The sequence below is a fragment of the Pantherophis guttatus genome, chromosome 6 (assembly GCF_059756535.1).
Source record: "Pantherophis guttatus breed Tessera chromosome 6, ASM5975653v1, whole genome shotgun sequence".
NCBI lineage: Eukaryota > Metazoa > Chordata > Lepidosauria > Squamata > Colubridae > Pantherophis > Pantherophis guttatus.
The window spans coordinates 49,506,212-49,529,321 of record NC_142068.1 but is presented as its reverse complement, the minus strand read 5'-3'; the positions used below and the strand labels follow the sequence as shown (position 1 = coordinate 49,529,321).

General features: G+C 34.5%; 1 protein-coding gene across 1 annotated transcript in view; it reads right to left on the bottom strand.

Annotated features, from left to right (window-relative positions):
• The window catches only part of SORCS3 (sortilin related VPS10 domain containing receptor 3), a 476,925-nt gene that overhangs the window by 66,948 nt on the left and 386,867 nt on the right, over window positions 1-23,110 (bottom strand). Inside the window, exon 14 of the mRNA XM_034440055.3 lies at window positions 13,850-13,957. Coding sequence (XP_034295946.1) covers window positions 13,850-13,957 — 108 coding nt within the window. The remainder of the gene's footprint in view (window positions 1-13,849; window positions 13,958-23,110) is intronic.

Genomic DNA, 23,110 nt, shown 5'->3' with positions numbered 1-23,110 from the left:
CACTAATTTATGAGCAATTAAAAAAAAAACTGGAAAAACATGAATTGTTTGCAGATTTAGGAGCAAGTCATTTCAAAAAGGTCAGCAGCTATCCTGCTGTAATTAAATCTTTCATTAATGTTTAAAATACACAATAATTTATAAATATTATATAAAATCTCATCAGATTAGCCTGATGAAGTAAGAATTTAGCATATTGTTTTATCTCATGCTGTAATCCATATGAATTAGAGAAAAGTGCTAATTCTTCCATTATCATTTCTCTAGTGAGAAGAATTGATTAATGTGGTAGATTACCAAGTTATTTATGATTTGTACAATAAAGTTGCTCAAGAAATCACAACCCAGAAATTTTAATGAAAGAAATGTTCAAACAAAAAGTCATTTACCATTTCCTCACTGTTAGCTTCACTCCAAACTGTGAAGGCTCAAGATATAAATCTAGTAGTAAAAAAAAAATCATTCATTTCAAATTATAACTTCCAGTCACCTTTCATTCAACTTTGAATAAATCAAAGTCTTAGTCTCATCATTAGGTTAGGGCTAGGCTGCTTGCCTCATATGATAGATTTCAGCTTATATAAAATTGCAATATTTTGCTATTTAACATCATTCATTGTAACATGCATACAACAGTTTGGATTTTCTGCTCTAAGTGAAACAGTCTTTTTGAATCTAAAAATGCTTCCTTTTAGATAAGCCATTTTCTTATATGGATGATGCACAGGAATGATCCTTTCCAAGAAAATATGAAATTGAACTGCTTTTTATAGTTTTACCCTAGCGCCATCTTCATTTGCTCTTATTTTAATTGCATTCCAATGACTGGCCTCCAAAACAAAAATCTTCTCTAATATAGAATTACAGACAAATGTGACCTTCATACTTCACTCTATTTTTTTCACCCACTGACAATGAAATTTGAAAAATGATGACCATTAAAAATATAAAAAATGGAACAAGAGTAACAAAAGATAAAAGTAAATTCAAGATAATGAGAACCAGATCAAACTATGGGTAGCCAACATAAATTATATTTACTTAAACAGTAATGTGTCTTTTTTTTTTTCAAACAAGCAAAGTTCCTAAAGTAATTGTAATTAAAGTAAGACTAGCAACACTAAAACAATTGTCACTGCACTTAGCCATCATTAATTGAGTATAAGGATGATAGAACCTTTAGCACAAACTAGCCAAAATACATAAAGTTGATAAAGGCTGCAGTGAGTAAAAAAATTAAAGCTCTAAAAAGAATAGTAATGCTTTTTTTAACAGAGGTCAACCACATCAGATACAAATCTATGTATTTTTCTAATAAATGTAGATCCAAATGGTGTAGTAGTTAAGGCATCAGGCTAGGAACCTGGGAATTATAACTTCTAGCCCCACCTTAGATACAAAGCCAGCTAAATAACTCTCTCACATCTCTTAGGAAGAAGGCAATGGCAAACCACTTGTGAAAACTTGCCAAGAAGAAAACTTGCCAAGAAAACTGCAGGTACTTGTCTCCGGGAGTCAACACGAACTCGACGGAACAAAAAATAAATAAAGTAAAATAAAATAAAAAGAGGTCCCAATTGTTCTTGATTAATTTGGGAAACCTATTTGAAAATAGGCTCCCTTTGACATAGCTCTGGCCAATCAAATGACCTATTGTGGCTTTTATTTATTTTTAAAGTTCCTATTCTAAGAAGGAGGCTATATTATGGATGGTTTATTACAAATTCCAACTGTAATCTGCAACATACAACTGACTATTCCAGGCTAATTTAAACAATCAAACAAATAAATAAATATTGGGGAAAGTTAGTCTAGGGAAGTAAGACTTGTAGTTTATTTTATTTATTTATTCAATTTCAAATAAATAATGCTACCCATCTCAATAAATGACTCTGGGTGGCTTACAATTCAAAATTAATTACAATTCAATTAAAAGATTAAAAAGCTGTTAAGACAATAACAGCTTTTCAAAACAATAAAAACAATAAACAAGAAAACAATAAAAACATCTAAAATAAGCAGCAACCAAGATACTTGTACAGTAAGTAATAAAGTCAGGAGACGGGACCCTCAAGACATTCAGTACCCCAGGCTCAAGAGCAGAGCCAGATTTTCAAGGTCTTACAAAAGGCTTATAGGGTTGAGGCCATTCTAATTTCCAAAAAGAGGATGGTCCATTGAGCAGCAGCCACTGCAGCAAAAAACCTATCTTCTATTCCTACCAGCTAATATTATTTGATGTCCCAAACCATGTAGGGCTTTACAGGTAACAACCAGCACCTTGAATTGCAACTAGAAACATACCAGAAACTAATTCAGCTTATGCAGAAGTGATGTTACTTGTGCCATATATCTGGCACTATTTACTATTTGCACAGCTGCACTCTGCACCAGTTGAAGTTTCAAATGTTCTTCAGGGACAACCCCATGTAGAGCATGTTGCAGTAGTTAGTTGCATTAGTCCATTAGTTGCCCAGGGTGGCCTGACCTTTCTATGTTCAGATCCTCATACTTGTGATTTACAAAAAAATCCATCAGCACAGCATATAATGACAAAACGTACAACCAAATTCAATGGAAGAATACAATGCTAGTGTAAGAATCCATCAGCATGCTTATACTGTCCATTTTCATATAGTTCACACAGTTGCACTTTATATTTGACTATAATTTAATTACAAATTTCACTGAAAATTCCAGAAATACTACACTTCTAAATACAGGATTGATATATTATTGTTTGTAGTCATGGATGGCCTATGATATTTCAAGAATAGAATAAGAAAGGTATAATTCTTTATTGGTCTTCTCTTCCCCCATCAAATTGCCAGCCCTAGGAGATAGCGGACAGCCAACCACTTGAGTTTGACAAAGGAACAAATCAGCAAGAATAACTGAGTTGAATGATGAGGGGTCAGAACTTGGCAGGATGTCCAGCTCTGCACTTAGTGACATTTTTGAGAGCAAAGCAAACTTGACCTACTTGACTCCTCAAGAAGCAAACATATCAAGATCCTTAACTAAGCCACTTCTTTAGACAACCTATTTAGTAATAACAACCAGAGATTGGCCTTCATGAAAAATAACTCTTCAATATTGGATTAATAGTTCTGTGTTATTGTTTCCTACTCTCCTCTTTGGCTCTTGGAAATTTGACCTCAACTCATGAAACTCTCTGGTTCTTAACTCTTGTATACTCATGGACTTCACTTTTTCTCTATTGCTGCCTTGCTCCATTTTCTGGATCTATGTTATGTTCAATGTTAGCTATGGTCACATGTAGCCAACAGTCAAGATCTTGCTTCCTTCTATTTTTCCAGAAGACATGTACATCTGCTCAGTCAGCTCTCTGCCTGCCTTTATATTAGCTTTTAGCACTACACATTAGTAAACCTCTTGTAACTTACTCCAGCATGTTTGCTCATCCTGAAAGGAGAGGACTTTTCAGAAGCATTTAGTATTATCATTAATATTTTGTAGTAATGTTTATTCTATTTGCCATTCAGAGTTCCTTTGGTATATGTACAGCTACATAAGTTTATTAAATTAAAATTTAAAAAAATAAACAAAATAAAATTATAGTGTTTGCTGGATGGATCACTTCATGGGGACTGGTTCCTATGGATATTGTTTTGCAGTGATTTAAATCCTTTCTCAGAAAGTGAAAAAGAGAGGACTACTGTTTGATTCTTATGCAAACAATGGTTTCCCGAATGTCACCTTTTCAATCTATTGTAATATTTAAATTATGATATTGAATTCTACTTTTCTTTCCGATTTCCTTCCAGGAAAGCAGTTGGTGTCCTTGAACACTTTCTATGTTTGACAATGAGTGGGATGAGAATTTCTGCACTGCAACAGACATATCTGATAATTAACTTTTGTTAAAAGCTTATGAAAGAAGGTACTATTTAAAAAATTCACTTGGTATAAAACATGATAACTAACCTGCTAACTGATGTACAGGTAATAGGACAGATTCATATCATCAGGAAAGACCTATGCTTGAAATAGCTGTGATCAGCTTGCTACATATGATTTTTTTTTTCTGGCTGCATTTGCAAGTTAAGCTCAATATGAAAGATATGCAGGTTATATATTAGCATAACTACTGTGATACAGATAATGAACAAGAAACACACAAACACACACAGTTTGGGCCAACAAGCTTGGCTTTATGAATGGATAGAAAGGTAGAACATGAATATAATATTAATTGTAACTGTAACATTAATGAACTGGAGAACCTCATGATTGTTTTCTATTAGGGTATAAATAAAATAAGTGTTCAAGGAAGTTGTAAGTTCCATAGAAATTGAATGCAAGACAGTTAGCTCAAGAATCAGGATCTAATTGATGCAGACATAGATCAAGAATTGGAAGAGGAGCCAGAGTTAAATTAACTAATCACTCACAAGATAATGCACATGGAAGAAAAGATAAAAATAAAAGAGGCATAAAAGATGAAAAAAAGACAGCTTAAAGGAAGATCTGCTACCTTAACACTTCATAATTATTTCACTAAACAATATTGAAGGCTTGGAAGGTTTATTTAGAAATTTTCAATCAGTTCATTCATTTAGAGCACAGGTGTCAAACTCAAGGCCCTGGGGCCGGATCCTGCCCATAGGGTGCTTAGATCTAGCCCACAGGGCCGCCCTGGAAACAGCAAAGGACTGGCCCCGAGTACCTTTGCCAGTGAAAACAGAGTTTGGGAGAGCTGCGTGCGGCCTTCCCAAGTTCCGTTTTTGCTAGCAGACGGTTGCAGGAAGCCGTCACAGCCGAAAACAGAGTTCAGGAGTGCTCAGGCCACCACAGATGTGAGTGACATTAAGCTGGCCATACCCACTCTGACCATGCCCACCCTTGGCCCCCAAGGTCAAACACAACCTGATGCAGCCCTCAGTGAAAGCGAGTTTGACACCCCTGATTTAGCAGTATAGTACTTAGTGGTTTCCTGTATAGACCAACAATATAAATAAGGTAAACAATTATGAAAGACATACAAGGATTCATAAATTGATATATAAAACTCAAAATTAAGCATGCATCCAACAGTAATACATTCAATCCAGGACAAAGTATAAAAAGCTAGACTTAAACTGACCAAAATCAAGCTCCTGTGAAAGAATTTGGGGGTTTATTTTTAAAAAAGGGAATGCTAGTAATTTTCTACTACCCCACAATCCATTCTACTACTCATTCTTAAAAATTTCCATTTCACTTTCCCATATACCACAAAAGGCCAAAACATACAACTTCTGGGTGTCTCAGCACATCAAATAGCAATTAGAGGTTACATATATGAGTTACATCATTATAACAGTTTCCCTAAAAGGCTTGTTAAGCCTTGTATCATTAAACATCTCTAGCTGAAATCCTCTTGGACCATCTCAGCTTCAAAGGTAGCAGAAAGAACTCCTTAAAGGAAATTACTAAATAAACCCAGGAGGAAATGTTCAATTATACAAAAACCATGGCAACATACAGAGATTTTGTAAAACAAACACTGCCTTCAGTATAATACTCAACATCTCTAAAAATAAATCTTCTGTTTTATTTTATTTTAACACTGGGATTTAGGAACTATGGAACAGAATATATTAGAATATTTAATTGCCTAAATAAAAATATCCTAGATTAATCCAGATAGTATAGTCAGGTTTCTCAATTTTGGCAACATTAAAATGTGTGGATATTCCCAGAATTTGTCAGCCAGCACGCTGGGAGTGCACACATTTTATAATTGCTAAGGTTGACAATCTCTAGTCTAGAATACAACTTAAAATTCTTCGTTATTAGAAGCTGAAATCTAACAGCTCTGGATAGTAAAAGCTGTCTATTTTTTTTTTCTGTATTTCCAGCATTTTTAGACAATCTATTTGTCAAAAGAATAATGAAGACAGGTATTATTTAAGAAAAATTAGGAAATTAGGAAATGTTCAAGCATATGAAATCTATTTAGCCTAAGGATGTACTTATACCACATGCATATTCATAGTCAAGTATAGTTTATTCAATTAACCTAATTTTACAGGTTCATATGACATACTGAACATAAACTAATCAAATAAGCTGAATTCATTCCACATACTATGCTAAATTGGAGTTTTTATGCCAATTTGGGAATAAATCTAGATGCAATATAAATTAATAACTTCAATTAATTGAGGCTAGACTATGGAAAAATAGGAAGTGGAAAAATTTCAGAGCAGAAGAAAAATGAAAAATAGATAGCTAAATCAAATTCATATTTATGGGTGACACTGAAAAGATCTGGAATGGGATATTACTTCAATCCACTTCATTCACTGATCCTAGCTACTAAAGAAGGAATAAAATAGAAAAGAACAGGAAGACTACTGTATATACTTGCAAATAAACCAAGAATCTTAGTTTCAAAATGCACCTAATAGTTAGATTTAACTATCTGTAGATAGGCTTATCTATGAGTAGATACAGTACCTTTAAGCTGCTCAGGGTTGCATTTTTCATGAGATAGGCACCGTATATTTTTTTTTTAAAAAAATAAATTCATGGATAAATCCATCCATGGGTAAACTAATCCTTGAATTTTTAATCAAATGAATTATCCAGGTTTAAGGCAATTGTGAAAATGTAAAACTGTAAAAATTTTGAGAGGTCAGCTCATCTGTGGATGGTACATTTTTCATGGTATTTTGGTTAAAAATTCCTCAGTTCTTCAGGTGCTTTCTTGCTGAAAATAGTTCTCCATTAGTGGACCTGTTTGGCTTCACATTACTGGTTCCTCTTGGCATTGCCCTTTAGACACGTTTTAGGTGTCAATCTTGGGATTGGATCTTTTGGACCTCACTGACTCTGGCATATGAACAAGTATTGTTTCTTTGAGCATTCTCATCCTAAGAATGAGAATAGTCAAAGCCATACTAAGACACTTTGCTACAGACTTCAATAAAGAATGCCAATTTTAATTGCATATATACCCACGTTCTTCCTAATTTATATCTTGCAGTTTTGTGTTATCTGTTAACTGATTTACGATCAAGATAATAAAGCTACTGCATTTGTAATAATAATCTCATGGTTGTTACTGCTCAATCCAGCGCAGGAACACATAGAAATTTTGGGTGTATCCTGATTTTTTTAAAAAAATTGGCAAGGCACATTCTGGATTATTTCACAGTGTTTTGTGTGACTTTAGATTTAGGTTTGTTTCAAAACCAAATTTAGGTTTTAAAACTGGAATTCTGCACTGAAGAGGGAAGGTTATACATTGTCTAGAATCTCAGGAAAGATTTCCCATTTAATTACTAAATACCATATGAAGTCATATAGTCACATAATCATTATGGATTGAAGACAGCTCCACAGAAAGCTGTGGACTGAAGAGCTGGTGAGTTTAAGGGCCATTAGTATTTTCTCTCCAGAAAAGGAGAGGATCACACAGAAGTATTCCACACACTTCTTTTCTCTCCAAGTATAAGACACACTTTTTCCCCCCTAAAAGAGGCTGAAAATTTGGGTGCGTCTTATACTCCAAATGTAGCTTTTTCGAAGCTATTTTTCAGCCCTAATGAGGCACTAATGAGGCACTAGCGAGCAATCTTTCCAGCTTTGCCTGCTGCCTTGACTCTCCGCTGTGCTTTAACGAGGCACTAGCGAGTGAAGCAATCTCCATGCTTTGCTCTGACTCTCAGCTGTTCTTTAGAAGCTTTTTTTCAGCCCTAACTAGGCACTAGCCAAGTGAAGCAATCTCCCCCCCCTCCCCATGCTTTGCCTGCTTTTCTCATTGCTGCTTCCTCTCAGCTGTGCTTTTGAAGCTGTTTTTTATCCCCAAGCAGGGGATAAAAACCAGCAAACTAATGTGCTGAAGCTGACCAGACTAAGGACGTTAGCCAGATGAATACCTGATAGGCAGATTCCCCCCCCTCCTATTTTGCTCCCCAAAAACTAAGCTGCGTTTTATACTCTGAAAAATACGGTAATTAGAATTAAAATAGAAGAACACTCAAACTCGACTTACAAATACAAAATTAAGAAAAATATTTTAATGTTGGATATTTTGAAGAATATTTTCGAACAATTGCAAGGAAAGTTAAAGTGTGTATGCTTCTATAATGTAGATAGAATGTATTTCAAAGTATTTTGCTGATACCAAGATTTAAATTATAATGATTTAAGGATTTATAGATAAGAGATGCAATATGTGAAGGAAAGATCATTTATTACATTTTAAGAGAGAGTGATAACTTACTAAATTGTTTATACTTGTAAAAAAGGAAGAATCTTTATATATATTTGTTTTTTACTATATCCTTATTTTTTCTTTCATTTCTATTTATCTTTCTACTTTTTTTGATGGAATCTTTTTTTTATTCTTTTATTTGTTTAGTTTACATTAATTTTTACAACTGTAAATAGTAATCTTTAATAAGATTACTTTAAAAAAATAATTCTTAAGCTTAAACTTTTTTTCTTTTGTTCAGACTGGAAGATAAACTCACCCAGTGAATTTTCAGACTTGCTGTTCCAAAAGTCTCAAATAGCTTTAAAATAGTTAATTGGCAATTTATGAATATGATTTGAAAATGAGACTTACAAATTTAGTGTCCTTTAAAAACATGGTTGTGAGCAAGATGGCTAATTCCTTTATCTCCCAGCACTGAAGCCTATGGAAAGACTACTATTCTATAGTCTTCTTGCAAAGATCAGTCATTCAATTTCTCATCCTCTCCTTATTTGGAGAGGTTCCAAGAAGTCAGTCCATTCAACAGTCCCTTGGTCTTTGCTGTAGTCATCAACTCTGCTTTTGTGAATACATCTTCAGTTCAGCATCCCTCCCCCAAATGCCCAGAATAGCTTTATATCCAATTAAGGAATTTTTTCCAGCTGTCTCAGTGAAAAGTTTAGAAACGCATGAGGAAAGAATTGGCATCTATTGGTGATCTCTCAAAAAGAAGCAAGAAAGAAATGGACAATTACCATAAACCACTGAATGCTAATTTATTTTAGTGGTTACAATGAGAATCTTAGATTTTTTAGAAAGTAGTCATTCAGCTGCTTAACAATGTAACAGGCACTTTCCTTAAAAGGTTGGCACAAGTGTGGAAACACAGCAAATGGTATGCCAAGGAGCAATCTCTGAGCTACTGCATGATGCCAAGTGCAATTAGTGAAGTAAGCTGCTGAACATATAATTACTAGGGGAGGGGGAATTTCTGTTCAGGATGGATTTACAAATTAGTCAGATGGTTATACTTGTGAGGAGAATGTGGAAAAACATGAATGGGATATTAACATATGCATTTGCAAAATTACAAATCAAAGCTTTTTTAAAGAAAAAAACTTGTTAAAATTTCCCCAGTGATTTCATGTGACATTTGCTTCTAAAATATGTAAAAAAAAATATAGCTCTGAAGAAGTAGAAAGAGGGAAAAGTTGGTCATTAATATTTAATGATAGGTGTTTGTTGTTTTGTCTTTGTTTTACCCAAGCATTAATTTCTTTTCTTAACTTAATTTTTGCTAAACAACAACAACAGATGCTCCGGCTTGAGCACATATTTGTTTTTATCGTTATTTTCAACAAAATTAACTACAACACTGATATCTAAAAAGAAAAGCAGTTTGTCAACTCTGCCAAGTATAATTTCCTAAAGTTTTCAGTTCATTCCCAAGGAGAGAATGATCAAATATGTCAGTGAAATTATACCATATAGATGCAGGTTAGTTGAGGTTAACTCTTAGAGGTAAACGAAGTCAGGAAACAGACTTCCCAAGGAGCTCTAATTTATTGATGCAGGTATAACAACATAATCTTGAAAGCCTGACAGACACTTTCTCTTCTCTTCTATAACCAAAAGAATCAAGGAGGAGGTCTCTTGAGTTTCTTTTTCACTGCCTATCAGTAAATACCACTTCTGATATTTACCCGATGGCTTCTAAAATTCTTATACAGAATACTCAGTTGGTCTGATTTTTCCCCCAGGCATAATACCAGTAAAATCAAAGGAGTTTAGTATATAATAGATACACATAGGATTGTAGGAATAGCTTTTATACCAGGCTTTAATTGAAAGTGTCTAGTCTTATTTACCTTAAAAAAGAAAAGTGAGCAGTTACCTAGTTTAGTTCTGTCAGAGTATATTCAAAATATCATTATGCAAATGTTTGGGAACAGAAACTGCTTATAAGATTATTCTTAGAAAATCTGAGACCTCAGCTTTTGGATGAGAGATAGATATTTCCTTATCCAACTCCAGGATTAGGAAACTGATCATAATTAGGTCTGAAAAGGATGACTGTGAAATTTCATGAGCGATTAAATATGTGATTAGCTGATTAATTATATATGTAAATGTACATGAGTTTAAAAGGTTGTAAAAATTTGATGTGTTTTTAATATTTTGTATTGCTGCTTTACCTAATGTCACTGTGCATGCCATTTATTAATGTATTTTAATGTATTTTAATTGTATTAAAAATACAAATTAATTTTGGATCTAGTCTATAAAGCAGGACTATACAACCAGTATCTAGTTATACTGTAGATATTACAAGAAATAATGGACTCATAAAGTAGCTCTTAAAAATCAAAGTCTTAAAATGGGAGTTGGATGGTTATTGCTAATTATTACTTAATCTGTTTTGTTCTTTAATACATATCTTGACCTTTGAAATAGCCAAGTTCTCCCGATTTATCCAGACAAACCTTTGCCCTTCCCACAGACACTTATGATTCTTTCTGTAGCCAACTGGGATATCAATAAAATCATATATTCTAATTCTGTGGAGCCTGCATATGTGCAGCTGTTTTTCTCAGACGGTGGTCACAAAGAATATTTATATAATGTGCCATTCACCATTCACAAATAATTTCTCAAGATTCTTTTGTTGTTGTTGCTTTGTATGGACAATGCTGATGAAATGCTTCATAAGTATTTTAAAATGGACACATGGAAGATATCAACGTTTGCAATCATTATCTCATCAGATATTTATACCAAGAGATAATTACTCTCTCTACAGTAAAGGAAGTGTAAATATTGGCAAATTATAGGCACATATAATAAATCAGTGTAATATCCAGTGGCTCTATCAGTTATCATCTCCAGCTGAAATCAAATCTAGCCATATCTTTACAACTATATTTCACATGGTTCACCTATATATTTTATATTTTCATGAAAATCTTAATTTTTAGGCAAACATTTTCCAAACAGATTCATTTTACTATATACTTTTTTGGAGGTTTGAACAACTATATCATAAAATTCAGACACTTGTCTTTTCAACGATTAATCATTTTGATTGCATATTGTAAATGCAGAATTAGGTAACATATACTGTACAAAATACAAATTCAAAAATCTCTATTTCATTATACCCCAGATAAACTTTGCTTGCAAAGAACACTTTATATTTACATATATAGAGAAGGACAGACAGACTAAAAAATCCAGAATTCTTTTTAAAAAACTAATAATTGAGCATTTTATTAAATCTAGCTTTTTTATCTATCTGATATTATCCAATGGTCAAAACTGAAACTACACTAATAAATATAAGCAAACACACTTTCTTAAATATGAAAGAGCCAAAGAAATATTCAGGGCTTGTCATATAAAAATAAGATGCTTAGACCATGTTTGCAGAACGAGACATATTTCCTCCTTGAAGAGAAACTGGGTTAGACTAGAAATCTAACTAGAAATCTAGAAAGACTGGACTAGAAACCCTGTCCCTGATGTACTAGAAGAGAGTTCCTGTAGAGGAAATGAGTCATACATCCACCTGCTTAATTGTCTCCTGTTATTTAATATGAAATCTTTTTAGAGTCAGTGCATATGAGAGCAACAATAAATCTGTATGAAAGAAATCACCTGGAAAGCTGTTATAGATAGTAAGTAACACCTTCAGCAGAAATACAGGCAGTTGCTGGGTTAAGTACGTCAGATGTAAGGACAAACCTTAGATACAAATTGACTGCCTATTGTTAAAAATGGTGGATAGTGTTCTCCTTCCTTGAGCCAATGAACCATTGAAGACATGCAATGCTTTCAGGAACCACTGAAATCATAGGGTTTTTTTAAAAAAATATACAGACTGCTTTTATTAGTTTTCAATGATTCCTGAAAGTATTGCATGGCTTCAGCAGTTTGTTGGCTTTAGGAAGGAAAGCAGAGTCTGCTATTTTCAGTAATAGGCAGACTGTTTGTATCGATGAGTTCCAATTGACATAGAAATTCAAGTTAAAGACAGAATTAGGAATGGAATTTACTCTTAATCCACTCTTAACTCAGTAACAGGGAAGGCTTTGTACCACTAGTACTTGCTAAGAGCAGGAGGCTTAAAGTTCAAAATGTAAACTCTGTCTTTTTAAAAGACAACCCCAACCTCTGCCAACCTTTTCTCCTCACCCCAAAACAAAAATACAAGCCATCTGAGTAACTTCTGTATATAAAAAGAAATTTCTTAGCCACTTGTACTTATTCTGATTCCTACTTCAAATATTAGAAACCATATATTAGAATATATGGTTAAATATTAGAAATAATCAGCTGTTATTTCCCAAAACTTTAAAAAAGGAAGTAGTGATAATACAAGCAAATCATCTTCAAATATTACTTTGATAATTTAATAGGCAGCTAGATATATAAATCAAACAAATGATCAAGATTGTTTTCTTTTTAAAAGGAACATTTGATATCGATTGGCTTTTTTCTGCCTTAAGATAAGATGTGAAGTGATCTCCTATTTAAAGGGGATAAGTGGCAATGAAATATGAAATGAAAAAAGTACAAGGTTCAAGTTGCACCTGGAGCCTTGTACCCTTGTTTGCAGGCCTTCACTTACTTCGGATACCCAGATATATAATAGTTAAATTTATAGTCCACTTAATTTTCAAGGTGAGTAGTTACAAAAGAAGATTGAGTTTTACTGAAATATTCCTTGACAGACAGAATTGTTAGGGCACTTACCAATGAACTGTGGCATTGAAAAGTAACACTCATATCATCTGAATCTTGACAAAAACAAATACTGTATTTTTTTTTTCTGATTAAAAAGATACATCTGGAAATACTTTTCATCCCACATATATTTTAATTTGTAAATTTAAATAGTTATTTTATTACTAATAAGATTAATTATGAGTATCATACTTTATGGTATGATACTAATAGTCATACTTTAGTGACAAAGTATGATAAACATACTGTAGTATCATACTTTAATGTATACCAATTAATATACTTTAAAATGGGCATGAAAACATGGATTAATTTGACAAAAAGAAGATATATGTTAGGATTACCAGATTGAGGCTGCAAAAATCTTAACTTCTCCAGTTTTGGAAGCCCTAATCTATGCATTATCTATAGATCTTAACTTCTTACAGAGGTTTATCTTAATTATCCCAATTGACATAAATCAGTCTTAGAAAAATGTTAAACATTGTTAAGCTGTGCCTGGATAACAAGAATAAAAGGCAATCTAAAGAAATGGGCTGCTCTCATTTTACATGAATATATGAAGATGAGAATATTCAGTATGATCAGGTTGTTTAATTGGTATACATAAAACAGAATTCTGAGTCTAACTGCTGCAAGCTCAGTAAGTATTAGTAGCTTGTTTTAGTACCACATATATTTAAATTAAAGCTGCAATAGAAATTTACAACAGAAGCATACTATCAAAGCTGCAAGAATATCAAGATATACAGTAGTTAATATACTAGCATAAAATTTCAGACTTTAGAGAGCAACCCGGAGATCCCCTGGAACAAACCTGACATTCTGTTTGATGGATGGCCTAAATGGCTCATCTCTACTGTCTCGCAAGGCATCTTGTTTAAGTCTCCAACTTACGTCATTATCTGAGTTTCTATGCCTGGCTCCACTAGGGACCCATCCACGAAGAGTGGTGCTGATGTGAAGCCATATTTATTCCAGGTCCTTCCTTCATCGAAACTCACCCTGAGATTGAAAGAGATAAATATACATGAAAATGTTTCACTGGAGCCATTTCCAAGGTAATTAAATGTCTTTGGCTGATGAGAGAGAGAAAGAGAGAACAGTTGGATTTATAAATAAGCATCAATCTTCACAATTTTCCATATTATTAATACTCTGATTCAACATGCTTTGAAGTGGTAATACAGCATAATTATTAAAGTAAGTAAGAGCTGTGTTTGAATAAAATAATTGCTCTAATTAGAGGAAAATGGAAGATCATATAAAATCTGCACAGTGAATTATTGTCTTTCGTTCTTGAGGTAGGTTTCCTCATTCAGGTCTAGTGGTATTTATAAAATTCAACTATACTTCTTTTTAGAATGACCATGAAAAATTATTGTGGGAAAAAAAAACACTGTATTAAACACAAACAAGAATTTTAATGAGTGGACTTCCAGTGGCTCCGCGTTTCCCGATGGATGCTCCTTTAGGAGCTCCAGCCCTGCAATTCCGTTTGCCACTAAAACAGCAAAAATCAGCTGTCTAGCGGCTCGAAACTCTCCCCCAGGGAAAAAGGGGAAGAGAAGAGCAGAAGGGTCTGGGTAGAGCTCCCCTAGATCCCAAGGCTTTTTTTAAAAAACCTGGGGGTTGCAGGGTGAGAGCTCCCTGAAAGTCCTTCAGTGCTCCAGATCCGAGACGATTCTGCTTTATGCAGAACAAGGGGTCGCGACCACACCAGCAATGCAATTTTAAGGATTATGAGAAAATTTGAACCTGGACGCTGGCAGAGCAAAATCAGGAAAGCAGAAAATGCAAATACTAAACTTTGACTCTGTTTAAAAGAATAAGAAAAAAGATGGTGCTTAAGGGCGTTAAAATGAAACTTACTAGTGAAAGTGATCGTTAAAGCTGCAACATTGTTAAAGCTACTGGATTACAAGGCAAGAAAAAGATTTAAAGTGCTAGTGGAATGGAAAAGACTATGGTATTGACCTCAACTACTATATACTTCTAAATTGTGTGGAAAATTATTACTTATTGACCTGATAGCTGAATAAAATTAAAGTGGAAATTGAAATATGGCTGACATCAAGGATGGAAGATCATTATTATATGAGCCAGCAAATTCACAAGTTGTGACTGTAAATGTTTTACAAGAACTTTTAAATTTTCATACTTCTGTTATATTAGAATCAATTGAAAGGACTGTTCAAAATCAAAATCTGGAGAACAACAATGATTTGCTGGTTGGAAAAAGGGAATAAATTAATCAAGCTAATTTGACTTTGGAGCAGGGAAAAGTGGCTGTCAGGATCACGATGGAAGTTAGCACACTGAAAACAGAGGTTTGGCAGAGGCTTCTATGCAGTTAACTGAAAAGCAGCAAATAGACTCTTTCCTGCAGACTGATAGACTTTATCGTGACAATTTTTGGCTTTATAGACAGAATCAATTTTTAAGGTGACTGATTATATAAGCAGGAAGAGTCAAAATGGAGGTTTCAAATTAAAGGAGATAACTCTTGGAAGAGAATGATTTTTAAACACATCAGCTTCAAATCTATAAAATCTATAAAAGCAGGGGGAGGAGCAATGCTGAAAAAGAAAGTATTATTGAAGAAAAAGGATTGGAAAAAATATAGAAAGAAAGGAAGAATTGAAGATTAATTTCTTTTGGGGAGGATTTTAATAATAAATCTGAAAAGTCTACTGAAATTAGTATTTTTTTTTAAGTTTAAGTAAAAATGTTTAACTAAAAATGGATAGCTTTTTAAAAATTACTGAGGTATTAAAATGGTTAACTTTAAAGCTTTCTGAAAGTTTTGAAATTGATATTTTGAAGAATGAACTCAAGAGTTAGAAATAATTTAACTCAATGGATTAATAGTATCTTTAAGGTTATATTCTGAAGAATATTTTATTGAAGTGTTTTTTTAAAAAAACTTACTGAAATATTAAAATGGTTAATTTAAAATTGAATGGATATAAAATAATATTTTTTTTCTTCTAAAAAGATATGCTTTAAAGAAGCATTTAATTTAAAATGTTTAAATTAGAATTCTAAAAGGGGAAACTGATGAACAATTTTTAAAAGAGGAGTTAAAGAGTTTCAGGGAGTTTTGAATCTTGTAGTAAGTTAGTATATTTTAGCTTATGTTTGTTTAATGCTATACCCTGTTTTTGCTCTGGGAAGTTGGGTGTGGGGGTGGGGAAGAGGGGGTAGAAGGTTGTGTGGAGATAAAATGGTTGTCTAATTTTCAATAAAATTAAAAGATAGATAAATGTATTAATAGAGAAGTAAGAAAAGTGGGGAAATATCATAATAAAGGAAATGATAATATTAAGATACGATAAATATTGGAAGAGCAAAAAGAAGACACAAAAGATGTATTCAGAAGATATATTGACTGATTGATTATGTATTGTTTGTTTGTTTGTTTATAAAATAAAAAAAACTTTTTGAATAAAAAAAAAGAACTTTAATGAATGCAAATGCAGTTGTCCCATAAAATAAACGTTTTCAGATTTGTAACCCTAAATAAAATATGTATCAAAGTGAGCGATTAATGCTACAGCATCTGAGGATTTCTACATGTTTGTAGCATCTTTAAATGGCATATGTGGACAACTCTTAATTCTTAATTGTAAGCCACCCAGTCATTGATTGAGATGGATAACCAAAGAAAATGCATGCATTCTGAATGAATGAATGAATGAATGAATGAATGAATGAATGAATGAATGTATTCTTATGTGAGATCTATTCAAATAATGCCAAAATATCATGAGATTTGCAGCATGAATAATGACCACCACCTTTTTTTTTTTTTTTACATTCCTGGATATGAATCTTAAATATGGAATCTATGAGATGGAAAAATCTCATAGATTTAATTATATTGTGATGTTGTTTATATAGTGTTACAATTTCATTGTGAAAGTTTCTACAATGATGACCAGCAAATAAAAAAAAATATGCAGCTTTGATCCAATACACACTTCCTTTAAGAAGTTGGAGAAATATTTCCACTGAATAAAAGATGCTTTTGACACTGTTCTTTATGAAATCTGATCCGCACCTCATGAACCAATCTACACACTGAAACTTAATCTTTTACACTTCAAAAATGTCCTGATGCAACTCTTTGTTTAAAATGCATTTCAAAATAAATAACTTGAGGAAAATAGGCATAGTAAATGTGTATTTTGAGAGAAAATATTTTTAAATCATATGATTTAAAAGTTCTGTATAACAGATTTTTCTCTTAAATTGGTCCTTTAATATCCAAATAATCAGAAGTGACTGAGTAAAAAAACAACCCAAACACCATAGTACTACTTTTGGAACTTTGGGGGTAACAAATTACTGCTTACTACAATTATTCAAATTAAAGCAGTCTTGACAAATGTTTATCTTGAACTGTCCAACCCACCATTGTATAGGTAATTAGTCTCACTATTGCATTGCTCTATAAAGAAAGTGTTTTTTCTAACATTCGATCTCCTTCCTGTAAATTAAATTATTTCATGTTCCTAGAACAATGGGAAACAAATGTTGAGCTTGTTTGATATGTCTTTTTTTTAACCTCATGATGCAGACTAAATTTCATCTGTAGCTAACTGTTCACTAGGTTAAATAAAATGTTCACTTGTCAGCCTCAACCCCATTCATCAATCCAGAAAATGTGAAAAAAGTCTACCACTAGGTAGCAAAAATCCAATCCAATTCAAAAAGTCTAATGAGGGAGACATATGATAACCAGCCAAACTTAATGAGTTTTCCACATTCCCATCTCTGGCCACGTGTGGCTGCATGATGATGAAAAATACTCTACTTTTCAAAGTCTTGCAAGTAAGAAGGAAATTTTGATTTTTATCAGTTTTGTTGGTAATTATGTTCTATCATCTTTCCTCAATTATCTGAGGTTTTTCAGAAAAAAATGACATGGAGATACAAAGAGATTCATTCTTTCTCCCTCCCTCCCTCCCTCCCTCCCTCCCTCTTCCCCCTCCTCCTCCCAAATCTCACTCCTTTCTAGAACTGATGATGTTACCTAGTTGGGTCATAAAATATCTGCAAAAATCCACCCAGCTCAGAGACCCCACAGTTATCCTCCTCCTTCTCTTCTCCTCCTCCTCTCTACAACCCCCACTCCCTTCTAGCATTGATGATATTACCTAGTTGGGTCATGAAACATTTGCAATAAAATCACCAAGGTTCTGGATGAGTCAAATAGCCCTAAAGCCTGTGAATCCTCATGGATTTATACATCTGAATGGAATCCAAATGATTTCCTGCATGGCTTCCACCTGTAACCACACACCCCCAACAAGAAACCCAGTGAACTAAATAATCACTTTGGGTTGTGATATCTATCTATCTGTCTGCCTGCCTGCCTGCCTGCCTGCCAGCCTGCCTGCCAGCCAGCCTGCCTACCTACCTTTCTATCTATCTATCTATCTATCTATCTATCTATCTATCTATCTATCTATCTATCTCATACAGATTTCAGCAGGAATGATTTTGGGTGGTGTACAAAAACAAGGAAATTTAAATGTATTTATAAGCTAACAAAAATTTAAGTTTGGGTTTGAACAATTTTCTGTATCAGTAATATCTACTTGTTTTGAATCATTGTGTCATGAATCCTCCAAAACATCCCTTAATGGAAAAATTCATGAAAGTGTGCATCTCTTCTCATTTCTTTCTCTCTGTACTCTTTATTCTGTGTTAGTTTCTCTTAGTTTTATGTTCTTTTAAAAATAATTTCATAAATTGTATATAAACAAGGAAGAGTGCATCTCCTTTGAAGCTTAATTGAATGCTGATGAGAAGTAAGGTCGGGTTTTTTTAAGGTACTGAATTATGGTCTTCAAGAGGATTTTAGACTGACCATACAGTCTGATGTAATATTGGATGATTTTTAGCATTGGTGAGTGTTTGTCTGAAAACAGGCTTTTGAAACAACAAAAAATGCTATGTCGATTACAAAATACAAGATACAAGATACGAATAAAATGTTTTCAGGATATGAATCAGTAGATCAAAATAAAGTGAAAAAACAAAAGTGATATAATCTCATTTTTTCCTGTAAGAAATCATTTAAATAATAAATTGTTTCTCAACTTTTTACATACATGCTGCCTCATCAAGATTATTTTAATTCACACATATAGTGTTGAGAATATCAACTCTTGAAAGCTAATCAGTTGACCCCACAATATTCTTCATTAAAAAATTTCAGCAGCTGCAATATTTACAAGAAGCAAAGCATAGAGAGGGCTGTAAAGCCCTGTAAAGCAGTATAAGTTTAAGTGCTATTGCTGTAAGATCAAGTAAATTTATTAAATAGCAGTGCTAATTGTACATATTGAAATTCTATTTCATCACCATAGCAAAGATAATCCTATTTCATCAGATAAACCAAAGAATGTTTTCTTAGTTAGATACATGCATGAGATGCATTTCTGCCTTATAATTTCTTCTGCTGACATGTGTTCATTGTGTAATCAAGGGAAACTCCAGTCCTGGGCCTGAATATTAGCTTCATATACTCAATATGACTTATTTCTGTTTTGATTTTTTTTTTTTTGTTACTGACTTTTTAAAAATTGTGCTGAGAATCTTTTAAAGGACAGGCTATAATTCAAGTGAATAAAAAGTCAAATACACAAGCAGGATGATAGTTTGAGAGTTGGATGAGAATGTGTTCTTTGTATTTTGATTTAGTTGATTTAACATGGAGGTGGATTTCTATGCTGCTCACTGTTTTCTACATTCCTTTGGTTCAGAAAGACTATTCATAAAAACTGTGATATATAATAGAATGAAATAACAAGATAGCCTTAAGCAAGTCATCATCATTTGTCGTTCTACTAGTCTCCCATTCTTATAATCAGATGTTGGCATTTAAATAAAATGTCTGTGAGGGTGCAGAATGAAGGGTAGACTTCCTGAGCAAAAACATGACAAACCTGTTGTAGTCATATATATATTTCTCTTTATCCAGGTTCTTCCTACGTAAACCTAGATTTTTATGCAGCCCTAGTTCAGTGAAATCACAATCCACTAGTTTCTAGGCTTTTTTCAGGCAGCCAGCAAGCACCCTGCTGCCCATTGGGAGACTAAGGAGAGTTTACAGTGCTTGCTGGCTGCCTGAAAAAAGCCTAGAAACTAGTGGATTGTGATTTCACTGAACTAGAGCTGCATAAAAATCTTGGTTTACGTAGGAAGAACCTGGCTAAAGAGAAATACACATAAAGGCCTACGAAAAGAAAAGAAAACATATATATGTTTATATATACATATTGTATATGTTTTATACATATTATTCCATGTATCATAAAAAGGGGGGTTATGAAATCCAATGGGTTGAAAGGTTTCCCTTGTCCAATCATGCCTGACTCTAGGGTGCGGGTTCTCAGTTTCTTAGGAGGAAGCCAGCATTGTCCAAAAACATTTTCTGTGATCATGTAGCCAGCATGACTATACGAAGCACACAGAATACTGTTATCTTCTCACCAAAGTAGTACCTATTTATCTACTTGCATTTGCATGCTATTGGACTGCTAGGCAAACAGGAACTGAGGCAATAACAGGAGTTCACCCCATCTTGCAGCACTCAGGTTTCAAACCTGGGCTTTCAGCTTTCCAGCTAGCAAGTTCAGAGTCTTTAACTGCTGAGCCATTGCATAATCTTACTGCAAAGTAGAGTATTTTGTTATAATCCTGCTTCTTTTCTAAGTCTATTAAGACATTCCAATATAATCTATGACTTTTTTTAAAAAAAATCATGATTATATATGTACTGCTATGATTCTAATGGGCAAAGACATATCTATATCTATATCTATATCTAGGTCTTTGGTTATTCGGGTTTTCTCCCACGTAAAATTGGACCTACATACAAACACCCGCGAAAACCTCAGAAAACATATATATATATATATATATATGGTCTTTGGTTTTTTGGGTTTTCTCCCGTGTAAAATTGGAGGTGTCTTGGCAACTCATTCGTCATCTTCAGGCTGGTGTATTCGGCTTTGTGCTTCTAGGAGCAATGTGTGTGATTGCAGCTGTTTCTTCCTTTTAACTGCCAGTGGGGGTGTGTTCTGATTGGGTGGGCATTGAAGAACACAAGAACTCAGTCAGAAAAGAGGAACCAACTTCTTCCCTGGTCCAACACCTCAAAGCCACAGGACATGATATTGATTTTAAAAAGACCAGAACTATCGCCAAAACTGAACACTTTAACAACAGAATAATCAGAGAAGCCATCAAGATAGAAAAACGTCCACACAGCATGAATAAACGAGATGATACCTCCAGCCTACCAGCCATTTGGAAACCCGCCCTTATTGACAAACGAGTCCCTAACACAAAGAATGACACCAGACCCATACTCACGAGAGCCACACAGGATGTAACCACCACACATCCACGCAGAAAGCAGACTCAAACCCACATTGATGATGAGGCATGACCATGGACCAGAAGCCAGACCACAGCTGTATCATTAGCCACTTTAAACCCCTCCAATCCATACATGAAGCAGACTGACACCCACCATGAAGAGGTGGCAAGGCCATGAACACGAAGCCAAACAACAGCAATACAGCTCACCGGCTCAAATCCCCCTGCTACTCAGACTAACCCAAGCACAACCAAGCTCCCACCTAAATAGAAAACACACACCCAGCCAATCAGAGCACAGCCAAACCCCCAACCCATCAGAACACACCTCCACCCAATCAGAACACAGCCAAGCTCCCACCCAATCAGTTCACACCCCCACTGGCAGTTAAAAGGAAGAAACAGTTGTGATCACACACATTACTCCTAGAAGCACAAAGCCGAAAACACCAGCCTGAAGATGACGAATGAGACTTCGTCGAAACGTTGCCAAGATACCTCCAATTTTACGCGGGAGAAAACCCGAATAACCAAAGACCCTTACATAGAGCCTTGGTAGTACAGTGGTCTAAAGCACCCTGTTATTAAGACCAGCTGCCTGCAATTACTGCAGGTTCGAATCTCGCCAGGCTCAAAGTTGACTCAGCCTTCCATTCTTTCTAAGGTAGGTAAATTGAGGACCCAGTTGTGGGGGCAATAAGCTGACTTTGTATAAATATACAAAAGGATGAAGGCTATTGCTTAGCACATTGTAAGCTGCCACGACCAAGGACCAGAAGCCAGACCGCAGCTGCATCATTAGCCGCTTTAAACCCCTCCAATCCATACATGAAGCAGACTGACACCCACCATGAAGAGCTCGCACGGCCACAAACACGAAGCCAAACAACAACAACGCAGTTCACCAGCTCAAATCCCCCTGCAACTCAGACTAAGCTGAGCACAACCAAGCCCCCACCCAAACAGAACACACCCCCAGCCAATCAGAGCACAACCAACCCCCCATCCAATCAGAGCACAGCCAAGCCCCTAACCAATCAGAACACACCTCTACCCAATCAGAACACAGCCAAGTTCCCACCCAATCAGCTCACACCCCCACTAGCAGTTAAAAGGAAGAGACAGCTGCGATCTCACATTGCTCCTGGAAGCACGAAGCTGAGAACACCAGCCTGAAGATGACGAATGAGACTTCGTCGAAACGTCACCAAGACACTTCCAATTTTACGTGGGAGAAGACCCGAATAACCAAAGACCTATATATATATATATTCAGGTGTCTTTATCAGACTTTGAAATTAATCAGGCGAGGATAACAAATATTTTAATATTAATACCATCTTTTTATAGGGTTGTAGTAGTGACAGAATCTTACCATGTGCCTTTCCTGTACCTGTCTTTATCTATAAGAGGGTCAAGGTAATTTGGGAGGATAGAGTCTACAATGTTTTCTCAAATTACATTTCTGCTTTGGACTCAGATTTCATTTAAGTGAACCTTGTGGTTCTTTCTCCTATTCCATAAGGTTACTCCCTCAGCCCATTACACTATTCTAATTTATTTGCTATTCTAAGCTCTTTGTAACCTCTGAAAAATGTCCAACAAAAGAAAGCAATCCATCCAAAAGAAACATGGATACCTCTGAAAAATACACTGCAACATTATTACTATCAGCAGCAAACAATCATCTAGTAATTACTTTTGGATAAGCCAAAATAGGAGAATCCTTTATTCAGCAAAGAGCATAGTAGAAGTGAAAAG